We start from the raw sequence: 25791 nt of genomic DNA, 5'->3' as shown, positions 1-25791 counted from the left end.
ATATGCTGAGCAATATGCTAGATGAGTAGAGTAGTACAGCGACAGCAGCCTATCACAATAAGTGTCATACCGTCATGCAGCATGTGAACAGTTCCATTGAGTTGACCCATTGAGTTCACTCCGACCATCCAACCTCCATTACACCAACCCTACACTGCTTACTCCAAACAGATAGCAAGAAACAAGAATATTGGCCAATGTGCAACCCCAATATTCTGAAAATTACATTTTAGAAAACATTTCAAGCAGCATGTTAGGCATTAGTCTAACCAGGAGTTTTACAAAGTAAACTTCTAGTTTTGCATCTGTAAATTGAAGGTGTTAGTCATGAGTCTAACCAGGATTTTTACAAAGTAAACTTCTAGTTTTGCATCTGTAAATTGAGGGTGCAAAGATCAATCTTGATGGTTTATTTAAAAAAAATGTGAACAATTAAACATGACCAAAGTTCAAATGAGCGTGAATCTTCAAGTAAAGCGTTTGTTAATTTGTGCATCTGCGTGGTAAAGATGGTGCGGCTGTATAAGTTGAATTCACCAAGTGTCACAGTGGATTTGTAAATGGGTACTTATGATTTTAGAACTTTTGTGAGATTTGGAGCAAGTGAAGCAGGGATTCTCAACATGTGTCCTGTTAATTAATTCTCTGTGACTTCACTTATGGTGGCAACATCCAAATACCTCAGGCAATCCCTTCAACCTGTTCTATCTCTCTCCCTGCTCCTTAACATATTGCTTAACTTGACCCTGCCACAAGCACATGAGACAACGGAAGTCAAAATATTATGTTATATGAGAATAATTAATTTTCTTTTTACGCAGATTGGTGTACTTCTACTATTTTCAGAACATGCATTTAGTTCTCAATGGGCAGTGGGTCGAAAATATCTGATCTATAAATGTTTAGACATTCAAGCAAGTGAAGGAATACGTGGATAACTGGAGCAGAGTGTTCTGCCAGAAAGAAAACAATGGCACAGAGACACCCATCAGTTTTCAGAGTTTGGCCTCTCTACAGCTAAGCTGTAATAATGTCCCCTGCAGTAATTTCTGACTCGTCTCCAGGAACTTTGGAGTTATTCAGAATTCAGTATTTACAAAGACATGTACCTCATTAAATGGATATAGATTATTTGTTGGTTCTGATTATTGCACTAGTTTTTAATCTACTTACATTGAATTTCCCCAGGTCACCAATTAGAGAGACAAGCTAATTCAAATGCAATGTACAAATCTCTTGAAGGACAAAATCTCTTCAGATTCAATAGATCAATAACAGTAAATCCACCTTTTGTCAATAAATACACACATGAAGCAGGGGTGGAATATTTCTAATAATTTAGTTTCAATTTATTTTCAATCAACTAATTTTTTTATCAATTTTATGCCATTTTCTGGTAAGATTACATTATGTTTTCATGACAGCCAAAGGTTTGCCAAACTTGTGTGCAAAAGCGATGGCTCTTTAAAAAAAAAATTGTCCGAGTGGACTTGTCCATTTCATTCAGGGAGATCTTTTTTTCCTTAAGATATTACATGATCATGCTGAATAAAATGTCATTACAGTGGAATGGTGATGACGTGCCCAGACATCGTCAGTGCTGCTGGGCTTCTGCTGGGCTTCTCCAAGGGTGCTGAACATAGGACAAGCACTTGCTGAGGTTAGGGGGAAGTTGGGGGAGGTGGTGGGTTGTGAGATCAAATACTTAAACAAAAATTACCAATAGCTCGATCAAAACAATTTTGAAAAGGGAAAACACTGAGAAGCTGCTGTAGGTCAGGCAACACCAATGGAGAGAAATGGAAGGAAAACATTTTGAATCAAGAACCTATTTCAAGGCTATTTTAATGTTAAAAAAGGTTTGAGAAAAAAAACAGATCTCATTTGAGGACCACTGATACAGGCTTTGGGATTGAGATACGTGTTCAACCTGCCTAATTCACTACTTAAAAATTGTCTGGGATCTTTTAAAGGGGAAATACACCAAAATAGCAGCAGTTGCTTGTGGGCATTCTGAAATACATTTGGATTTAAGGCCACGAGACTCCAGAATTTATTTGTTTATGGAGAAGCCATGGCAGAAGAAAAATGCCCCCATCTACCTCCAGGAGGGCCTTTAACCACATACTGAAGAGGCTTTGGGAAGAAATAGCCGTAGTGAACACACAAGATGTCATGGCCCTGGAATGAGGTTCATTGACAAAATGGGTTCATTGACATCCTGCACATAGTCCTGGTCAATGAATATGACCTTAATAGATACTGCAACAAAAGCCTCAGACACTGTGATACTGTGTATAGTATCATACATCAACCAGTCATACAACTTTTCAGTCTTGTTGGCACATCATCCACACTTTTCTTCTTCTTCAGGTAATCTCTTAGTGTCAATAGGGTATTGATTCCAGTTCATTTCCACAGGTTCTGTTGTCTTTTATGAGATTTTCAGGATATGTCACAGATGGGGCATCTGGAATTTCAGGGGTTGGGTGTGTAGATGGGTGATTAGGTTACTGCATGTTCCTATCACTGCTTGTTCACTACTTGTTCCTGTCAGAGACAATATGCTCGAAGCTTTTCCGCATGTTTCTCTACCAGACTGTGAGGTGTCAGGCCAAGGATTCCCTTAAATCAGTGAAAAGACGCCATTTTTTCTTCTGGAGATTCAACAATGTCCTTACACCATTTTGGTGCTTGTTTCTGGGGTCCAGCATCAGCATGTAAGGAACGTGACCACCACATTGGTTGAGTGTGACCAGAGCTTTGATATTGGGGATGTTGAACAGAAAGGTGACACTAATATTGGTTTAACTAAGGCAATTTATTTTTCATTCTTCCCCAATTCTGAAGAAGAATCTCAGGGCTGAAATATTGACAGTTTATCTGGTTTATTTCCTGTTTTAATTGTACATTAATGAGCCTTGTCACAATTACTCAAATGCATTACTTCATTTCTTCTGATTAAATTTTATTTGCCCTTTTTCAAGTCAACCAACCCGAATATCTTTATCCCAAAAATTAAAATTTTCCCTCCATTTAAAACAAGTGGCTAATCTTGCTCTTTATTATGGCCTTATACTTAAGACAGTAAACAAGGGAAAAATAAATTATTTTCCACAGAAAATTAAATTAATATATAAATAGGTCTGTGACTGGTGATATTCCTTGCCTGTTTTAGAGATGAACCTTCAAGTCCTGAGGTCCCAATGTCAAACAGGAATGTTGGTATTTTTAAGCCTTGCCAAGTTTATTTGATAATGGCATCAGCAGGTGCAGAAAATGGATCTCCTGGGAGTATGACGAACTTTAAGAGCGAGTTCTAGTGTAACTGCACCACCAGGCCTCTTTCAGCTCAGCAGTCCAGGGATTACAATCAGATAGATATGTCGATAAAATAAGGATTAATTGCTTCAGTTGAGGACATACAATCTGGTTTCCACAATCCATGTTGTGTATTTAGCAGAAGTAGACAGTAAGAGCCTAGCCACTTCAGGGCCCTCTGCTGTGGAACAGCTTTTAGCTGAAACCCAATGGCTCAGCATGAAATCCATTAATGCTGCTTTGTAGAGGATCATTATATTTTACCCAGACAGTAACTTCCATTGCTGCCTGCTTCCTAAATGGGACTTGGACTGAATCAATGATTTTCCAAAGCTGTAACAAGCTTTGTAATGTCCATGAGTTCGTTCAGACAGAAAGTTGATTGCACAGACTTCTCTGTCGTAGACAAATAGCAAAAGAAGGCAGAGATGATGCAGCAAGGAGGATGACATTGTTCACAGAGTATCCACAAGTGTATCACAAGGAGAATTGGTGCTGAAGAATTGTTAACCTCATTGGGACTCATGTCCTTTCAATCAAACATTCAGAGCAAGAATTCATGGATCATTAAAGCTCACCATTACATACGTTTCTCTTGTGAGTGTTCTAAAAGCTTTTCTGGATATTTTGAGATGTAACCTTCAAGAGGAGATCAAGGCATGTTTCAACTCATTATTATAATGGTTAAAAATAACAATGAGGGTGCAATCAGGGACCTTTGACATCCCAATGGTCTGTGCTCACATAGAACAGCGTGGAAAGTGTTTCAAAGAACAGATGCAGCATGTTGGCACACATATCAGATGATGATCTTTGCCATCTGTGCTAGTTACAATAGATATATCTTTTGAAGTGAAGAACTCAATGTAATTCCAGCAATGCTGGTCTCTCAAACTCATGAAAGCACATTAAGTTCAGTTGGATGAAAAGAATGAGGGCCATCTGCACGCTCACCATCTGGTCACTTGTTTTCCAGCTACCCATCAGTGTTATTCCTGCTTAAAATACAGTGAATAATAAAGTACTTCATGAAGTTCATAAAGTACAAAAGAGAAACATGTCAAATCTAAACATCTCATCTATCAGAGATCATTTTAATCAGTTTAAATGGGTATCGTAATGTCATTCATTCAATATGCAAAATGACTGCAATTGTTCAAACCTACATCACCTACAAGAATAAATTGTATAGCAAACTGCACTGTGAGTATGTAATTTATAATATAACTAGTCCTTCAAAATATAAAAAAATGATCTATGATCTTGATGGTCCAACAGTCATACTGCAGGTCATTTTGGAAGACCTTGATGCCTCAGATTTTCCATCATCAGGTATCCTTTTTGTTAACTCAATGCCACCCAGTTTGCATGGCCAAGTTAATGTCAAGACAGGGCTCCTGCTACTTCTATAATGAATGAAGTGTTGACCATAAGGTGGACCTCTAAGGTACTTGGAAAATCTCTGCGACAAGAAGAGTGTATGAAAAGATGGCAGCACCAACTGTTAATGGAGTGCTGATATTTCCACTAGCTCTCTTCAATCTGATCACATATCTTACACATTTCATTGTTTACCATGTGCCCTCTTACCCTTCTAAATCTGTAACCAATTTACAATTAGTTTCTGCATCTACTGCATTTATTCTGTTCACTCTAGTTCATTTCAAATACCTCAAATCTGAAACTCTGTTAAGCTTGCTATTTCAGGCCTTTTTTGAGATAAACATTTAGGAACTATATTTTTTATTTTATTTTTAAAAATGCAGCACAGTTGAAGGCCCTTCTGGCCCATGAATCCAAAGCTGCCCAATTACCCAATTAACCTACAAACCCCATATGATTTGGAGGGTGGGATGAAACCGGATCACCTAGAGAAAAAATCCATGCAGGTCATGGTGAGAACATACAAACTCCTTACAGAAAGCAGTGGATTTAAAACCTTGTCACTAGCACTGTAATAACGTTGCAGTAACTGCTACAGTAACCATGTCACCCTTTTATATTGTTCAATGGGAACAGAGAATGGAACAGCACAACACAGCAACAGGCCCTGAGGCCCACTATATCCATACTAGTGATGATCCAAATCAAACTAATCCCATCTGAATGCATATGGTCTGTGTCCCTCTATTCCCTGCCTATTCATGTATTTTATCTCAATGCTTCTTAAACATTGCTATCATATATCTGGTCCTATCACCTCCGCTGGTAGCATGTACTAGGCACATACTGTGTAAAACATACCTGCCTCACAAATCTCTTTTAAACTTTCCCCCTCTCACCTTAAACCTATGCCCTCTACTACTTGATATTTCCACTCTGAAATTGAAATATGACCCTGAATTTCGTCCTTTCTTGACTGAAACAACACATAAATATTATGGTTTAAAGAATAAACTGTATTATGGGTATTTTAGAGTGAAGAATTCATCCTTTTTGATACACAAACCTTTATCATTGCTTATAATTCATGAGAGGAATTTAATCATAACCAAGTAAAACTAAACTTGCAGATGCTGGATATCTGAAATAAAAACAGAAAATACCATTGGACTGTGCATGTCAAGCCAGGGGAATATCTCTGGGATTCTGTTCAGATCAAAGATTGCAGGTTCAAAACTTTGACTGTTTCTCTTTCCTCATTTGCTACCTGATCTACTGAATCATTCCAGCTTGTCCTGTCTTTAGCTCTCTAGATTATCACTCAGTGTTCTAGCCAAGTGTTTTCTCCATTCTCCAGCTCAATGTGACTCCAATGCATCTTATCTATTTCAAACATTGCAGCCACACAGTGTGACAACTTTAATAGTACATTATGATCCACAATCTGTAACAATTAGATGGATAAAGAGGACTGGGAATAGTAAAACCTTTAATCATTTGCATGCCCACAAAATATCCTGATCTGGAGGTAAAGTACCATTTGTTTCATCAGACTGGCACACCTTAGCACAAACACAGTGCATGTATCTTCACCAAACTGAATTGGCTCTGAGAGTTCTCCACTACAGCTATTTTCAGGTAAATTAGGGCTGAGAAAAATATGCTGACCTTGTTTACAGCCTGTAAACAAACAATAATACTTCTCTGCATTTGTTTCAACAACACTAAACAGAATCTATTCACCCTCACTTACCCAAGAAATGCTGATTAGATGCATCATTTTCCAGATGATTTTCCTGGAGGCATTTGTGGAATTATTTTGGAGTTTGTAATATATTTAAATTAAATTTAATTGCTCTCTTATTAGAGCTTATTAAAAAAAGTGAAAGCATTATCAGATTGATTCAGTGTCAGGATTATTGCTTTAAAACTGAAACAATACAGTACCAGAATAATTCAATCTAATATCTTGCAATTAATTATGCAGTGTACGAGAAACACTAACAATTCAGTTTTGAGATTGAGATGCATACCAATAGATGGTATTCTGAAACTTGCAGCAAATGTTTCCACAACAGGGCATCAGTTGGCTGAGATTCATTCTCAGTTGAATGCCAGGAGAGTCACTCCGAGCAGAAACACACTTAGCTCCTATCAGGAGATCATTTGAGCTGCTGAATGATGATATGCTGGCGATTTGTTTTAAAAGGTTTCATATACCTGAGTGGCAAATCCTCACGTGCATGAGTGGCAAATCCTCATCAGCACAAGTAAAGAAATCATAATGATTCTTTGAAGTATTCTATTTTCTGATGACTGATCCTGTCATTATGTATATGTGCCAAAAAACTGATGGTATGTTCAGTCCAATTATAGAAAATTACATCATCCATCCTGATAAAAAGGTTAGAACAACTATTCTTGACTACAGTATGATGACTGCCAGACCATTGATTAAAGTGTAACCCAACCAAACCAAGTCAGATTTTTGAGTATGTTCATCCAAAACAGACAAATAGTCCATCAGCTAAGCTTCCTCCCGAGGGTTCCACTGTCATTAATGACAGGTTTAAGCCAGTTCAATTCACTTCATTGGATACCTGAGATGGCAAAATTGTAAGGGACCAGATCACATTCCAGCTGACGTAATGAAGACCCGAGATTCCAATCTAGCGGCACCTGCAGCCAAGCCGCTCCAGTGAAACATGAAAGTCTAAAGAAGCTGTGATTGTACTCCATACACAGAAATGTTGGAAGAGCTCATCTGGTCTTGTAGCATCCATAGGAGGTCAAGATATACACTGACTTTTCAGGCCTGAGCCCTACCTCAAGACGTGAGTGAAAAAAGACAAGCACCTGAATTAAAGGCTAGAGAAAGAAAAGGGTAGAATGGGAGGGGGAGAAGTACAGAACAACAAAAGGTGTTCATTGGATACAATAAGAGGAAAGGTGAGAATTGATTTTGGCTCTGTGAAAGGAGAGACAGATGGAAAAGGGGGATAGGGAAAGAGAAAGAGAGAGAGAGAGAGAGAGAGAGAGAGAACAAGAGAGAGAGAGAGAGAGAGAGAGAGAGAGAAAAGAGACAGAACTAGAAAGGAGATGGGGAAGAAGATTGGCAGGTGGTCTTAGTCTGGCAGTGCATGAGACCGTGGACTGATGTCAGTGAGAGAATGGGACAGGGAATTGAAATGGGTGGCTACTGGGAGATCCATGCTATTGCAGCGAACAGAGCCAGGTGCTCAATAAACTGATCTCCCAGCCTGTGTTCAATCTCTCTAACTTAGAAGAGGCCACAATGGGAACACTGGATACAGTAGATGACCCCTGCAGATTTGCAAATGGAATGCGGCTTCACTTGGAAGGTCTGTTTGAGGCCCTGAATATATTGAGAGAGGAGGTGTGGGTGTAAATGGAGTATCTCTTACATTCACAGGAGTAGGTACCAAGAGGAAATTGGTGGGGAGGAAGTAGTGGACGAGGGAGTCATCCAGAGGAGCAGTCCCTGCAGAAGGCAGAGAGGGGAGGTGAAGGGAACATGTTTCTGGTGATGGGATCTTGTGATAGGTGGTGGAAATAATGGAGGAGGATATCTTGGATATAGAGGCTGCTTGGGTGGTAGGTAAGGTCAAGGGAAATGCTGTCCTTATGTGAATGATAGCAGAGGGAGCCTTCACCGATATCCAGGTAATGGAGGATATGCGGGTGAGAGCTGAGTTAATAGTTGTAGAGTAAAAGCCACATTGTTTGAAGAAGAAGGACATCTCATATGATCTGGGATGGAAGATCTCATCCTGGGATATGACAGAGGAATTGAATGAAAGGAATGAAATCATTTCGGGGGACAGGGTGTGAAGAGTTGTAGTTGAGGTAGCTGTGGGAATTGGTAGGCTTGTAGAAGATGTCTGTGAGCATTTGTCTTCCAAAATAGAGACAGTGAGATCGAGAAAGAGGAATATGTTGATAGAATGGACCAAGGGAATTTGAGGTCAAGGTGGAAGTTGACAGGAAAGTGAATAAAGTTGATGAGCTCATCTTCACGGCATCAAGTTAGTCATCATTGTAGTGGAGGAAGAATTGAGGGGCCTTGCTTGTGTAGGCTTGTAGCATAGATTCGTCCACATAGCCAACAAAAAGACAGGCATAGCTGGTGCCATGGCTACATCTTTAACCTGATTAAAGTGGGAAGAGTCAAAGGAAAAATTATTGAGGGTGAGTAAAAGTTCTACCAGCCAGAGGAGAGTGCTGGTGGAGGGGAACTGGTGAGGCTTATTGTCAAGAAAGAAAAAAAGGGCTTTGAGGCCTTCCTTATGGGGCTGGAGGTATATGGTGATTGGATATCCATGGTAAAGATGAATTGGTCGAGTTCAGGGACATTTGGAAGTTGTTGAAGTGATGAAGAGCATGTGAAATATCTCAGATGTAGTTGGGGAGGGACTGGATCAGAAGGGACAAACCCAAATCTAGGTGGGGAGGGACTTGACCAGAAGAGCAAATGCTCGAGTGCAGTTACAATTCTGGCATCTACTCAACAATATACAAAATTGCTCAGGGATATCTTGTTCACATAAAGAAGACAAACACAAACTGACTCATTATCACCCAAGATGTTAACTCTCAAATCTTCAGTGAAACCTGATGTGGCAGCACTCTCAAGTCTTCACTAAATTGCTCACTGATACCTAGTTTGGGCTTCTTCAGAACCACTTAACTCCATTCATTGTCTGAACATAAACCAATGCACAATTCTATAGGTGAACAGCATGGCAGTATTCGAACAAGTATGTCATTATGGAGCCCTAGGAAAATTGAAGGCAATGGGAATCATGTCTCCAGTGGCTGGATCATACAATACACAAAGAAAGATGGTGGAGGTCAGTCATTTCATTGCGGGGTAGTGAATGTTTGGAATTCTCTAACCAGGGAAGTGGTTGAGGCTGCTTCATTAAACATATTTAAAATTCGGTTAGATAAATTTTTACGTGATAGAGGAATTAGGGGATATGGGGAGAAGGCAGGTAGGTGGAGTTGGGTCATGAATTAGATCAGCCATGATCTTATTGAATGGCGGAGCAGGCTCGATGGGACATTTTTGGCCTACTCCTGTTCCTACTTCCTATGTTCCTATGTTCCATAGTCCAATTTAAGATTCCATTAAGTTGGCCAAACTAGCCAAAATACTAATCATCAATTTATTTGACTTTAGTAAGTTGGAATGCTGAATTTTATAATATTTTGCACATTGTAGATGAGCAAATCTAAAATGGTTGATATTTAAATTCTTATTTTACTTTCTAAAATAAAGGTGTTTGAGAATCTACCTGAAGGAAATCTCAAGCAAGAGGAAAAGAAAAGAACATGTAGCACCACAAAGAAATCAAATTTAATTACCTTTCACATTCATGTGAAAGATCTCTTTTTAATGAATCCATGCATTCTGATTGATGATCAAGAAACCGAAAAGTTAAAGATAATAATTCTTAATGTGACCCATCAAAATGATTCCACGCCTGCTTAAGGTTTGACTCACAGCACTGAAGGCTCATCAAAGACCTGCAAATCTATTGATATTGTCTTACTCTTACAACTAACTAATAAACTAAATTTAATCTATCAAGTGATTTTTTTTCCCCCCTCAACAAACCATCTTTATGTATGCCTTCTGTTTGTCATATCATGGGGATAGATAGAACTGTTATCAACAATCCAAAATGGTTTAAAGGTTTGCCAGGGGTAAGTTAACTCTCAGCCAAATATAATCCATACAATTTTGCTTTCTCCGTACTTGTAATTGAGGTATTTCTTTCAATATGGGTCAGTAAATTTGAATGAACTTGGTGACTCCCAACCTAAATTTGTGAGCAAATTGAAGGTATAGTCATAACTCAGTATATTCCGCAATTGTGCAATCAAGCACATGAGAAAGTAATAATGGCACACAATCAAAAACATACAACTCACATGGACTGATTAACTCACCATATTAATGGCATCGACTGGTCCAATACTGTTCACATAGATGTCACTTTCAATCATTGTTGGTCTCACTGTAAATTTACCACATTTCCAATTGTAACCATGGCAGAAAAGGACACATAACTTAATTATAAAGAATTTTATCTATTGTGAAAAACTATTTTCTGTTTTTTTACAAGACAGTATCACATTTGTCAAACACTTCTCCCAAAGTTACGTGCTGAAAATTGTCTCTATATCGTTAAGTAGTTTTGCAAGTGAACACGCAATTTATTGTTATTGTGTTCAAATGAACAAATATTTTTTTTTAATTTCAAGCAGCAGTTCTAGATACAATATATCAGCTGGAATGCAACAGGACCGCAGATAAGTATTTACCTCTGAACTAATATTTTGAATTAACCTTTTGAACAATGCAATTATGCTTAAGATGACAACTCATTCTTTATAGCAATGAAAAACTTGCTGCTCTGTACGTTTATTGATGAACATTTGCATAATGAAATGTAGAACTATACTTTCAAACTTGGAGTATTGTGAGTAGATTGGGGCTCATTTAAGAAAAGATATGTTGACATCAGAGACAGTACAGTGGAGATTCACTTTAAGACAGAGACTGATAAATTCTCGATTAGCCAGGGCATTAAAAGTTATGGGGAGAAGGCCAGGCAGTGGGGCTGAGTGGGAAAGGGATCAGCTCATTATTGAATGGTGGGTAAGACTCAGTGGGCTGACGTCTACTCCTCTCTCTTATTTAGTTCAGGGTAATTTCTGACATGTCAAAATTTTGGCTTTTGCCATATCCTTTTAACCACTTTAACTAAAATTTAGAAACTGTGAATACAATCAATGCAGTTAAGCAGATGTTATGAATAACTATTTACTTAAACATCTATCATCATTTACAAACAAGGATGTCGTTGCTCAGGATCATTAATGACATTAGTAACAGGAACAAGCTTATGCATTTAGCTCTTCAAATCTGGTCTATCATTCAATCAGATCTTGATTAATCTGTGATCTACTGTAATTCCACAGGCATCCTCCCAATTTCAGATTTTAAATAAACAATTGCCCTGACCTCAGTTACTACTGGGAAGGGGATTCTAAATTTCAATCACCCTTTAAATAGAAATGTTTCCCAGGAATCCCTGATCAGCTTGATGCTGGATTTTAAACATAGGAAGTAGGAACAGGAGTAGGCCAAAAATGGCCCATCGAGTCTGCTCCGCCATTCAATACGATCATGGCTGATCTAATTTATGGCCTAACTCCACCTACCTGCCTTCTCCCCATATCCCCTAATTCCTCTATCATGTAAAAATTTATCTAACCAAATTTTAAATATGTTTAATGGGACTTCATCCCACATTTCCTGTGAAACATTTTGACCTCACCAACTAGGGAAAGTATTTCTCTTCCAATACTCTCGTGACTGGGGAGGGGTGAAGGATGATGGTAGATGGGGGCCATGTGGTGGGAGGCAAGGGTGAAGGTGGAGACAGCTCGGGGGGGTGTAGGCACAACAGGTCCTTCAGAAGCAGACAGTGATCTCATGGCTGATTCCAAAATGATATCAGATGCATATGAACATATTTATAGAAGTGGCACTGAACAGTCAGTGGACAGAATTGGTAATTAATTTGAACTACCAGTATTCAGGATTTAAAAAAAAACACTTTTCAAAGTTGATTAGATGCTAATGCTATTACTTTTCTACTTTAGACCTCAGCTCTGCCTAATGGTCTTTCTTCATCAAGTGTTTGAGCTAGGGTTCAGCAGCAGGAAAGCTGTACCACCTGGAGTGTGCATGAGTTTGAGTATGCTTTTAGAAATGAGCACACCATGTGGTAAGACTTTCAATACATTGTTGCTACAAACACAGCAATTAGCTGAAAATTTGCTATTGCTATTAATAGTTCTCAGTACAATTTTATTGAAAAGAAACAGAAATACTGCAGAATTGTCAGACATTATGCTTGCAGCCAGGTAGAGAATGGATTGGTTGAGGGATGGGTAAGAGAGTGATCATGTGCTGATATAATGGAGAACAGGGATCCTCTGAGTAACGTTGTAGTGAAGTAGACAAGGCAGATCCATTGGGGAGTTAGGAGAGACAAATGGACTCTTCTGCTTCTGCTGTTTATGGAAGCAATGGAAATGTTCAGTGATAGGAATATTGTCAGTCAACATAATCAGAATGGTGGTTGTGATAAATGAAGATGATCATGGATTACAAGACAATAATGATGAATTGGTAACATTTCAATGGCAAAAGGAACATAATCCTTTTGAGGGGCATATAGAAGATAAATAGTATAGTATTTTTTTTTCCCAGCGTAGGGGAATCTAAAACTACAGACATAGATTTAAGCTGAGAGGGGAAAGATTTAAAAGGAATCTGCACTGCATTTTTGTTGCTCTGAAGGTGGTGGGTATATAAATGGGCTGCCAGAGTAAGCGGTAGAAGCAAGGACATGCGATGTTTATAAAAACATGTACATAGGTCATGGTAAGGAAAGGCTTAAAAGGATTTGGGCTGAGTGCAGGAAAATGGGACCAGCAAAAACAGATTGGCGGGAAGGGAATTTGTTTTTCTGCATGTGATGTGGTAGTTTACTTCCCCTGCGTTTGCCTTCGGGTGAAGGTACAACTAAGCAATTCAGTATTTCTTCTACATGCTACCATCTGAGATGGGTAAATGATGGCAATCTCCAGATGCTGTTACAGAGCTGTATATCAGAATGCTGAGACTCAAAAAATGTCTTGTATTTCTACCAGCTCCGTAGTACTTAGACTGTCATTTCACAGACTAACATGGCACTTTGAGGATCAGGTGGAGTGGATAAAATCGAGAAGTACTATATTTAGCTTCATCTCCTTCACTTGTGCCTCAGCTGTCAGGTGCCTCATGAGATGGACAGTGATTTTGATTGGAATATGGCCTATGAATGCAAAGATGATTAGTAGGGTTCCTCCAGGCCCCTGCTGTATGCTTTCAATGTGAGATGTGGGATGCTCCAAACTTTCAGGTGAATCAACTTATTGAAAGGTTTTGAAAATATATGACTGCAATGGTGTCTTCACATTTGCAGTTAATTTTTCAATTCTCTTTCTACAAACAGAACATTTCTGATTATAAGCAAGTCATCAATCCCCATATCATGGAGAAAACATGATATTGAAAATGAAGTGCATTGTTCACATTTTAACACATTTAGTCATGACCTGTTTAACTAAAGTCAAAATCCTGCATTAACATATTAAAGCTTTCCAACTATTTTTATTTGATTTTTGTTTCTATAACCTTGATTTATCTTAAAAGCTTTATACTGAATTTAAGTCACTTAAACAAGGGCTATTATCCTGAAAATCATTGGGAGTTAAATATCAGGCAGTTTAAATCAGTCCCTTTAAATCAGAAGAGTCCCTTTAAATCAGAAGATGATAATTTCATCTATCCTCCTGCAAATCTGACAACCAGACAAGAGGACCAATCAAACCAATCTTGCTTGTGGAGAGCGTGAAAATGTTGACAGACTAATATTCTTGGGGAAATGAGAAGAAATGGTCTGTATGAAGAAAGGTCCTAGAATATGGAACATAATTTTATTCCATTTCTTGTCAGACTGATAGGCAAGGCAATTGCTGGGCAAAAAAGCCAATGTTGAGGTCACATCCAGTGGCTAAGGGAGACAATTACTGCCAGACAGAAAAGAAAAGGGCCACATTGGTGAAGGATGAGGGAAGGAGGGATTTCAGGAAAAATAAGACCTTGTCTGTGAGTTGGGAAAACAACCTTACTTCTTTCACTTTGCACTTGCACACTTGCAATTAAGGCCAACATTTACCTGTATTTTATCTTTCGCTGATCAAGAATGTTTACATCTCTCTGAACACCACCAACATTTGAAAAAAAAGAATTTTTCTCTGCGAGAATGACTGATATTTCATTTTCATTGAAATATTCCAGGTGATAGTACAGATTCTTTCACCAATGTGTTTATGTACAGATGGTAGTGCAGGATGATTGTGATTGGCTGAGAGCATAGCCACACCTATTGGCAGGCCTTAAAGAGTTGCTCATAGCCAGACAAGGTCATTCTGGACTGGTCGACCTACATGTGATACGTTCCAGTCTTATAGTTAATAAAAGCTTTGGTTTGCGCTCTACAATTTTATTAACTAGAAAGTTTTAAAGGGATGGAGTGTATGCTATGGCTGGAACACCTCAACATCGACCCACAGTCGGCTACAGCCTCGAATGACTTTAAGCACTGGGTGAGGTGCTTTGAAGCATAGTTACAACTCTCTGACCCTGCTGTGATAGAGGACAGCCATTGACTACTAATATTGATGACTATGGTGTCTCCGAGAGTCTACCAGAGCATCCAGGATGCGACCACTTACGCCGCAGCCATGAAGGTGTTGAAAGGGCTCTATGAGCGACCGGTGAACAGGGTCTATGCTCAGTACAAACTAGCAACAAGGAGGCAACAGTCCAGTGAGTTCTGTAGAACTTATATTCAAGCACTAAGGGCAATGGGCGGGGACTGTGCCTGCACAGACAGAACTGCTGCGGAGACCACAGACGATATCATTCGGGATGCCTACGTGGCCAGGACCCAATCGAATGAGGTGAAGCAGTGCCTGCACGGGGGAGAAAGCCTAGAGGACGTGATCTGGATCACAAAGACAATGGAGGATGCGGTCTTAAGTATGGATGTATACTCTCAGGTCTGGACCCCACGCTCTGATGTGAGTAGGATGCCCTCCCTCAACCCTACTACACCCCCCACCCAGCACACCGACGGCCTGTCGGCTGCTGCTATCTGCCCGATGTGACCCCAAAGTGTTATTTCTGCGGGAGGGACAAGCACACCACGTCCCAGTGCCCAGCAAGAAAAGCCAGGTGGCAGAAGTGCCTTAAAAATGGCCAATTTTCTCTAGTCTGTCGCTACAAAATGGCCACCGTCAAACACAGTGCCTCGTGTGAAGCCCAACCATCACCCTCCCATTCAAACATTTCTTCCTCAGAGGTCTCATCCAATGAAAGCGAGGGCTGCACCACGCGGCAGTGCCTGACGTCATGGGGCAGACACCGAGCGCGGAAGGTACAACCCACACTCGCCACAATGACATTGGCCTGCTTCATCGTCCCTCACGAAGCAATGTCCGACTAGGCTCCAGCCCCGATTTCAATAGCTTCCGCCACTGCTGACCTGGGACCTGCTGCCGCCATCACCGCTGAGCCCGCCACCGCCGCTACCAATGCTGCCGACCAGGGACCCGCTGCTGCTGCCGACCGGGGACACGCCACCACTGAGGCAACCAACCAAGTACCCGCCACTGCAACCAATGCTACCGACCCAGTACCCACCACCATTACTGATGCTGTCGACCAGGGACACGCCGCCACGACCAACGCTACTGACCCGTTACCCATTGCCATGACAGCCGCTGACCGCCCGACTGCCAACAACAAGCAGCGACTCCCAGCACTTACTGTTGGTTGACCGACACCCCCAGCAGGCTGCAGGCAGAAGCATCAACTCCTTGACGCTGACTGCTCTGGCCCGACTGTTTCTGATATGTCACCACACACACGTTACTTGACGTCTTCACGTAGGACTCTACTGTCCCCATTACAAGTCACTGCATCAGTAACCCTAGACCAGGACTACCCCCATCCCCTCACAAAAGCAATGGAACTGATTAAAGTGCATGGACGCCATACAAATTGCTTATTTGACTACAGGTCAACTGACAGTTTTATCCACTCAGAACTGGCCTGCCGTTGCGGACTGGCTATTCTCCCCACTGCACAGAGGATTTCATTGGCAACCAGATCGCACTCGACCGGGGTAAAGGGGTACTGCGTGGCGACCCTGAAAGTCCAGGGCATCAAGTTCACAGACTTCAAACTATTACTCCTTCCCCAACTGTGCATCCCTGTATTGCTGGGACTGGATTTTCAGTGCCAGTTCCGAATTGTTTCCCTGCACCTTGGAGGACCTCACGCTCCACTCTCTGTCTGTAACCACTCCACCCAGCGGCAGCCCGAGCCACCTGACCCCGCACCCCGGGGCCTCACCTGTAGCTTTTCAACCCTCCAAGTTTCTCCGCCAGCGCTCTTCACAAATCTCACCCCTGGCTGGAAGCCTGTGGCCACCAAAAGCCGGCAATATAGTTATGAAGACAGGAAATTCATCACAAACGAGGTGCGCAGACTGCTGGAAGAGGGCATTATTGAACCTAGCTCGAGTCCCTGGAGGTCCCAGGTGGTGGTTGTTAAAAACGGGGAGAAGCCACGGATGGTTCATGACTACAGCCAGACAATCAACCGCTTCATGCTTCTGGATGCATTCTCCCTCACACGGATCACGGATGTGGTGAATCAGATCACCCAATAACGTGTGTTCTCCACCATTGACTTACGCTTGGCCTATCACCAGCTCCCGATCCTCCGAAAAGACCGACTTTTCACGCGAATGGGCGGCTGTATCAATTCCTCAGGGAACCCTTTGGGGTCACAAATGGCGTCACGTTTTCCACTGGGAAATGGACCGGATGGTGGACCAGAATGGGCTAACAGCTACTTTCCCATATCTGGACAATGTCATCATCTGTGGCCATGACACGGAGGATCATGATGCCAACCTTGAAAAATTTTTCAGACAGCAATTCGGCTGAACTTGACCTACAATTTCAACAAGTGTATCTTCCGGACCATTCTGCTCACAATTCTAGGTTGCGTGGTGGAGAACGGGGTGGTAATTCCAGACCCTGACCGCATGTGTCCCCTCATGGACGTGCCCACCCCCCACACCCAGAAAACACTCAGACACTGCCTGGGCTTCTTCTCCTACTATACCCAATGGGTTCCATACTATGCCGACAAGTCACGGCCACTCATCAAGACCACCTTCTTCCCCTTGTCAACCAAAGCCCGAGCAGCGTTCGACCGCATCAAATCTGACATTGCCGCTGCATCGCTGCATGCCATCGACGAGTCCATCCTGTTCCAAGTTGAGAGCGATGCGTCCGACTTTGCACTGGCAGCCACTTTGAACCATGCCGGCCAGCCGGTAGCCTTCTTCTCCAGAACCCTCCAGGGTCCTGAGAGCCGACATTCCTCTGTCGAGAAGGAGGCCCAGGCTATAGTCAAAGCAGTACGTCGTTGGAGACACTACGTCATTGGCAGGCACTTTACACTGCTGACCGACCAACTTGCGGTCTCCTTCATGTTTAGCAATGCCCAGCGAGGTAAGATCAAGAATGACAAAATCGCCAGGTGGAGAATCGAATTCTCCACCTTTAATTATGACATACTGTATCAGCCTGGTAAACTCAACGACCCGTCAGATGTGCTCTCCAGGGGGACTTGCACCAACATACAACTGAACAGGCTGCAAAAACTCCACGAGGAGCTCTATCATCCAGGGGTCACTAGGTTCGCGCACTTTGTCAAAGCTTGCAACCTGCCCTACACGGTCGAGGAGATTCGCTCCATGACCCGAGCCTGCCCAGTGTGCGCTGAGTGCAAGCCCCACTTCTTCAATCTGGAGAACACCCACGTCATCAAAGTCACCCGCTCCTTTGAGCGTCTCAGCGTGGACTTCAAGGAGCCCCTACCGTCGACCAACCGTAATACCTACATCCTTATGGCTATCGACGAGTACTCCCGCTTCCCATTCGCTGTGCCCTGCTCGGACATGACCGCCTCCTCAGTCATAGAGGCCCTGCACAGCATCTTCGCCATCTTTGGGTACCCAGTTACATCCACAGTGACAGGTGGTCCTCGTTTATGAGCATGGAGCTGTGGCAGTACCTTTTGGAGCATGGTATTCCTTCAAGCAGGACTAACAGCACTTCTTTCTTCTTTCTTTCTTCTTTGGCTTGGCTTTGCGGATGAAGATTTATGGAGGGATATGTCCATGTCTGCTGCAGGCTCATTGGTGACTGACAAGTCCGATGCGGTACAGGCAGGCATGGTTGCAGCAGTTGCAAGGGAAAATTGGTTGGTTGGGGTTGGGTGTTGGGTTTTTCCTCCTTTGTCTTTTGTCAGTGAGGTGGGTTCTGCGGTCTTCTTCAAAGGAGGTTGCTGCTCGCTGAACTGTGAGGTGCCAAGATGCACGGTTGGAGGCAATATCAGCCCACTGGTGGTGGTCAATGTGGCAGGCACCAAGAGATTTCTTTAAGCAGTCCTTGTACCTCTTCTTTGGTGCACCTCTGCCTCAGTGGCCAGTGGAGAGCTCACCATATAACATGATCTTGGGAAGGAGATAGTCCTCCATTCTGGAGACGTGACTCACCCAGCGCAGTTGGGTCTTCAGCAGCGTGGATTCGATGCTTGCGGACTCTGCTAGCTCGAGTACTTCGATGTTGGTGATGAAGTCACTCCAATGAATGTTGAGGATGGAGCGGAGACAGCACTGATGGAAATGTTCTAGGAGCCGTAGGTAATGCCGGTAGAGGACCCATGATTCAGAGCCGAACAGGAGCATGGGTATGACAACGGCTCTGTACATGCTGATCTTTGTGTGTTTCTTCAGCTGGTTGTTTTTCCAGACTCTTTTGTGTAGTCTTCCAAAGGCGCTATTTGCCTTGGTGAGTCTGTTGTCTATCTCGTTGTTGATCCTTGCATCCGATGAAATGGTGCAGCTGAGGTAGGTAAACTGGTTGACCGTTTTGAGTTCTGTGTGCCTGATGGAGATGTGGGGGAGCTGGTAGTCATGGTGGGGAGCTGGCTGATGGAAGACCTCAGTTTTCTTCAAGCTGACTTCCAGGCCAAACATTTTGGCAGTTTCCGCAAAACAGGACGTCATGTGCTGGAGAGCTGGCTCTGAATGAGCAACTAAAGCGGCATCATCTGCAAAGAGTAGTTAATGGACAAGTTGCTCTTGTGTCTTGGTGTGAGCTTTCAGGCACCTCAGATTGAAGAGACTGCCATCCGTGCAATACTGGATGTAAACAGCGTCTTCATTGTTGCTATTTATATATATTCTTTCTTTCTTCTTCTTCTTTGGCTTGGCTTCACGGACGAAGATTTATGGAGGGGTATTTATATATATATAACCCATGTGGTAATGGGCAGGTCGAAAGAGAAAATGCCACCATCTGGAAAGTGGTTACACTTGCCCTCCGGTCCCAAGGTCTCCCCACCTCTCACTGGCAGGACGTGCTCACTAGTGCCCTACACTCCATCTGCTTCCTCCTATGCACTGTGACCAATGCCACCCCCCATGAAAGGATGTTCTCTTTCCTGAGGAAATCCAAATCGGGAACGACCATACTGGCATGGCTCACGGTTCCCAGAACTGTCCTCCTGCGATGCCACGTCCGGTACTCAAAGAACGACCCCTTGGTTGACCGAGTGACTCTGCTCCGTGCATTATGCCTACATTAAGTACCCGGACGGGTGGGAGGACACAGTCTCGCTAAGGGACCTAGCCCAAGCCGGATCAGGCCTAACAGTGCTTCCAACCCATCCTCCCCCAAATCCTTCTCCCCCAGGTCATGTGCTCAAACAGAGGGACCAGCCACACCCCACCAGCTCAGGCCAGACTCTTGAAAATGCCGTTGGGGAATTGAGCAAAGCAGTGGCCGCACCCGACAAGTATGCCAGCGACATGACTCCAGCGACCCCAATCTGACACCACGGCGGTCACACCGGATGGTCAGGCGCCCTCACCTGTACAGCCCCTAACCTTCACTGGGCCTTTTATTTTTCTTTTTTTTTTACAGCCCTCCATCCACCCCAGGGTCAGTTCTCAAAGAAGGGGTGAATGTGATAGTACAGATTCTATCACCAATGTATAGATTGTAGTGTAGGATGATTGTGATTGGCTGAGAGTGTAGCCATGCCTACTGGCAGGTCTTAAAGGGTTGCTCCTAGCCAGACCAGGTAATTCAGAACTGGTCGACCTACATGTAATACGCTCCAGTCTTCTAGTTAATAAAAGCCTTGGTTTGGATCAACAAGCCTTTGATTCTTTCGACACACTCTACATTCCATTGGCAATTTTCTCACCCACTGACTTATTAAATATCCCTTGAAGTCATCTTATAACATGAAATGGCACCCAAGTCATGCATATAGCATGTGGTCCCATCAAGCAAGTCATTCATATTAATTGGGAATTACAATGTCCCCGATCTAATTACAGTACCACCACATTATTCAAGCCTGTTAAAACAGAGAGCTGGAATAAATGGGTCATTTCGAGTTTAATGAAATCTCAGTAGATGTAAATATATTACCTCCTAGCCCATGTGCTCTAACTATGCTCAATCACTTCCTTTATGGCACTTCTTCAAAGATCTGAATATCTAAATATACCATATCCACTTATTCCTTAACTATAAATCTTTAAAAAAATTGCTAATAGATTCGTCAAACATGACATTTATTTCATAAATCCATGTTGGATTTGCTGAATCCTATTATTATTTTCCAGGTGACCCTTCTTAATATATTTCAACAACTTCTTTCAGCTGTGTCAGGCTAATTGGATTGCAATTCTCTATTTTTTTTCTTTCCCCTCCTTCCTAAAATGATAGTTTTCATTGGGTTCCTTTCAGGAAGGGAAATCCAGATGTGTACAACCCAATGTTCATTGGAGGATCAGAGGTGGAGAGGGTGAGCAAATATAAGTTCTTGGGAGTCACTATCTCAGAGGATCTTCCCTGGAGCCAACACAGTAATGGCATCATGAAGAAAGCACAGCAGCACCACTATTTCTTCAGGAATTTGCAGAGATTTAGTATGACATTGGAAACTCTGGCAAATGTCTACAGATGTGTGGTGAGAAATGTGCTGACCAGCTGTCTCATGGTCTGGCATGGGGACACCAATACCCTTGAGTGTAAAACCCTGCAAAAGGTAGTGGACACAGCCCAGGACATCACAGGCCACCCATTCCCACTATCAAGAACATCTATGGGGAACATTGCTGTTGGAGAGCAGCAGCAATCATCAAGGATCCACCCCATCCAGCACATGCTCTGTTCTCGCTGGTACCATCAGGTAAGAGGTCTGGGTGCCACAAGACTCACACCACCAGGTTCAGGAACAGCTGCTACCCTCCACCATCAGGGTCCTCAACCACAAACTCAATCAGGGACTTATGTAAGGACTCTTACTTCTGCAGTTTATTTATTGTATGTTATATTTTCTCCTCTCTGAATTGCACAGTTATTTACATTTGTTTATTTGTTTACATGTGTACATTGTCTACTTGAAAAAGTATGTGATGTCTGACAATAAATCTGAAATCCAAATCTGAATTCGTAGAAAATGTTCAGGAATTAATATAATTCTGAAAAATTACAGTGAGAGTCTGTCACCTTCATGGCTACTTCCATAAAAACTTTCCGGTTCAGGTGGTTGAATGACCCTCAATCTCATTCAATTCTCCGATACTTCTATTTAAATATTCTAATTTATTTCACATGACTCAGACTTAAACTCAGATTCTCTATCTTAGAAGCTGCCTGTCATGCTCACCATTTCGAGAGGCTTAATTTCTTTCTTAGTTTCAAAAATGTTTGCTTTGTATTGAATGTTCTGATTCTCTTTAACTTCATTTCCTAGATCTTTCTCAAATAAACAATAATGTTACTGAAGTGAATAAGTTTACAATTTTCTATTTTTAAAAAAATATAGTTATTTCTACTAAAATCCTAAATAAGTCTTCTGCACTGGCAAATTTCCTTTATTAGTTTGTAAAATGCCAATAAGTAGTAAAGACAAAACTTACCCCCGATATCTGGCCGAAGTTTGTTGTCATATCCTTTCAGTAAGTTGTTCAGAATATTGGTCACATCACTTTCATGGACTCTTGGTGTCAGGACCCATGTTCTGTTCAACATTGTGTCCTCATAATCTTCCTCATCTATCTTGTTTGCACTAAACACAAGGATGGTACATTAAAAAAATATCCTTAAGAAGAAATAAAAGAAAAATAGAAAAACATTTAAGCAGCATGTAACTACGATCTTGTTTCCATTATTTCCCCATGGGGTAGATTTCAAAATCTAAGAACTGGGTGGAGTACAAAGGAAATGCTTTCAGTCATAAACTTCTACAAATTGAATCATAGAATAAAGTGGCCACAGGCACAGGTCATTCAGTACATTATGCCTGTGTCTCTTCTATGAAAGGATTTCCCAATTGGATACACTTTTCTGCTCTCCTGCCAGCAAGTTTCTTCTTTACAAATTGCTCATGAAAGATTTGCGAACTGCACTTCCAGGTGTCCATGCTTGTGTAATATCTTTTCAGTTCTCAAAGTAGTATTGTTTAGGTTGGACTTCCATTTCATGTTGTCTATCTCTGAAGGCAGCACACCAAATTTATTTGCATGGCAATCCATCAGCCATTCACCTGTGCTTATGGCTCATTTGTCCAAAGCCTTTGAAAACCTATCTTGTTCATGATTTATAATGTTGTCAGATTTTGTATCATCTATAAACTTTAAGAATGCTCATGAATGAACGTAATTTGTACATAACAAGAATAACAGTTAAATCCCATTATATACTTCTCCGTAGCAGGGACACATCCTTTCATCTCTGCTCTGGTGTTCGTTGAAAAATCTTGCAAGTAACTGAAGCTTATTCACAAATTTCAAAGCGGTAGACTGGCAGGAAATGAAAGGGGAGGAAGATAAGGATATTCTACAGGTATCTCCAGGATGTGTGAAAAAAAGCATGTGTATACCAGATCTGATTGATACAACTGCACCATTTCTGCGGCTAGTAATAAAGTTTGTTGAATATTCCCTTGATGCTCCGCTAGTACTACTGGAGCAATATATTGTGCTGTTGACAAGAAACTTAATTTGCTCTGTCACAGCACTTGCACAAAGGAATGCCCTACCACAAAGCCAGCCATGCTCTGAGAGGCAGGCTCTTGTTCAGTGCAGCCCACAGGCTTTTGATCAAGTATTTATTAGGTGCTTTCTAAATACCCTGGTCATGTATTGACTGAATTTTTGCATCAAATTTAATAAAACTCAGAGGTTTATATCATGAATTCTTATGAATGCTACATAACTCATATAGAAATGTGCAAATGTAGAGCATCAAGTTCATTTAACCAGGCAACTTTTAGTGACTGACAACCGGCACAAGATGACTTTAGAGTGCACAGTATTGGGATCTCTCTGAATCCAAGATCAGTAAAGAGACTGACAGGGGAGGGATGAATGGATGCACAAATTTATTTTGCTTCTCTTCTGCCCTTGGTTATAATACCAAATACCAGAGTGCCCAGAGGAAACCCATGCAGCCATGGTGAGGATATATGTAGGGGTTTCCTCGAGGCATTTAGGTTTCCTTCCACTGTTCAAAACATACCAGTGTTGTAGGTTAATTGGGTGTAATTGGGTGGCACGGGGTCATGGGATGAAAAGGCCTGTTTCTGTGCTGTACATCTAAATTTAAATTTAAACTTCCAAGAAAGATAATTATAATTAATTGCTCACTTTATCAACTTTTCAATCCAGATCCCTTTTCCTCAGTACCCAAAAATGTATTGATATCGGTCCTGAATATAGCCCAAACCTCCACTGTTCTTCATATTCCAGAGCTACTGTCTGAGTAGAAAATATCTCTTCATTTCATTCCTGAATGTCAGGACCCTTTATTCTGAGACTTTGACCTGTTGTTTTAGACTCTCCAAGAAGCGTTCAATATCTACCCTGTAAATCCTTCTCAGAATCAGATGAATTTACAGTTAATCGTTTATTTTTCTAAACTGTAGTGAATCTTTTCAGTCTTTCCTCATAGGGCTTGTGTTATTATGTGTTGATAATAAAGAACTACATTTCCCAGTAGGCAATGTGCGTGATTGGTGTGGGTACAAAAAGTAGACTACGGCAAAAGCTGAGTGTGTTATTGGCTCAAGCAGCTCAAAAAATAAAGTTGTTTAAGCATTAAAACCATGCAAGCTCAAACATAACATGGTGTCAGAAGTGTGTGAGTAAGTAAGAAAAGACAATAATTCCCATCTTGGATAAATTAAGCCTCCCCACTCCGATGCAGTTTACTGGCAATCTAACCGATAATTGGAAATGCTTCCAATAGCAATTCAGCATTTATATAGAAGCTGGTGGATTGAGAGACCAATAAAAAATGGAAAGCATCTACATGTAATGGGTGAAGATGCTTTGGACATCTATAACAGTTTTCAATTGATGAGACAGGTTTCACGTTGGACACTTTGATGATAAAATTTGAGAAGTTTTTTTTTCCCAAGTAAAAACGTCACATTTGAGAGATTCAAGTTTTTCACCTGTGACTAGAAACAAGCTATGAGCTTCAATCAATACATAGCCGAGCTTCACACTCTGTGAAGTCCTGTGAATTTGGAGATTTTAAAAACTCACTCATTAGAGACAGTTTGTGGAATCTCAGATAAAGGGCTTAGAGAAAGACTGTTGCATGAAAAAGATTTGACACTGGAAAAGGCTATGAACATTTGTAGGGCAGCAGAGACCACAAGAGGATAAGCTAAGGATATGCATACGATAGACACAACAGTCTATGTGGTGAAAACAGAGAAGCAGAGCACCAGGAGTTTCCCAAAGCTACAGCAAATGCAGCAGGTGTGGAGGTAAACATATTCCAAAGATGTGTCCTGCCTATGGAAAGTCCTGTAATAAATGTAGGAAGAAGAATCATTTTGCAAAGTGCACCAAAGCAGGGGGTATCAAGAGAAAGGTGTACATAGTGGATGAAGAAATGGAGGAATTCTTTGAGGACTAACTACAGACTACTGCTGGCAAAAGAGAATGTAAATGCAACAGTAATTCGATTTAAGCTCGACACCAGAGTCTAGGTGAATCTGTTATCTATGGACGATGACAAGATTATCAACATAAAGAACAAGATTCATCCAGTGAAATTAAAAGTGACAGGCTACATTAATATTCCATAAAAGGTGGCTATAAGGTGATCTTCAAACACAAAGGGCAGCATCTAAAGTCACAGCTACTGATTGTAGAGAAGAGAGTACAGCCAATATTAGGTCTGAGTGCATGTGAAGACCTCAACGAGGTCAAAAGAGTTTTCAAAGAATGAAGATGAGCACACAACATTCATGGAAGA

At 41.6% G+C, this 25791-nt stretch overlaps 1 protein-coding gene across 1 annotated transcript in view; it reads right to left on the bottom strand.

Moving 5' to 3' along the window:
• Positions 1–25791, bottom strand: part of gabrg1 (gamma-aminobutyric acid type A receptor subunit gamma1) — a 92902-nt gene that overhangs the window by 52183 nt on the left and 14928 nt on the right. The window contains exons 3-4 of the mRNA XM_069923093.1: positions 22440–22588; positions 10681–10748 (exon numbers count right to left, since the gene is read on the bottom strand). Of these exons, the coding sequence (XP_069779194.1) occupies positions 10681–10748; positions 22440–22588 (217 nt within the window). The remainder of the gene's footprint in view (positions 1–10680; positions 10749–22439; positions 22589–25791) is intronic.

The sequence above is a fragment of the Narcine bancroftii genome, chromosome 3, assembly GCF_036971445.1.
Source record: "Narcine bancroftii isolate sNarBan1 chromosome 3, sNarBan1.hap1, whole genome shotgun sequence".
NCBI classification, from domain to species: domain Eukaryota; kingdom Metazoa; phylum Chordata; class Chondrichthyes; order Torpediniformes; family Narcinidae; genus Narcine; species Narcine bancroftii.
The sequence above is the reverse complement of the archived record's forward strand: the minus strand, read 5'-3'. Positions and strand labels throughout refer to the sequence as shown.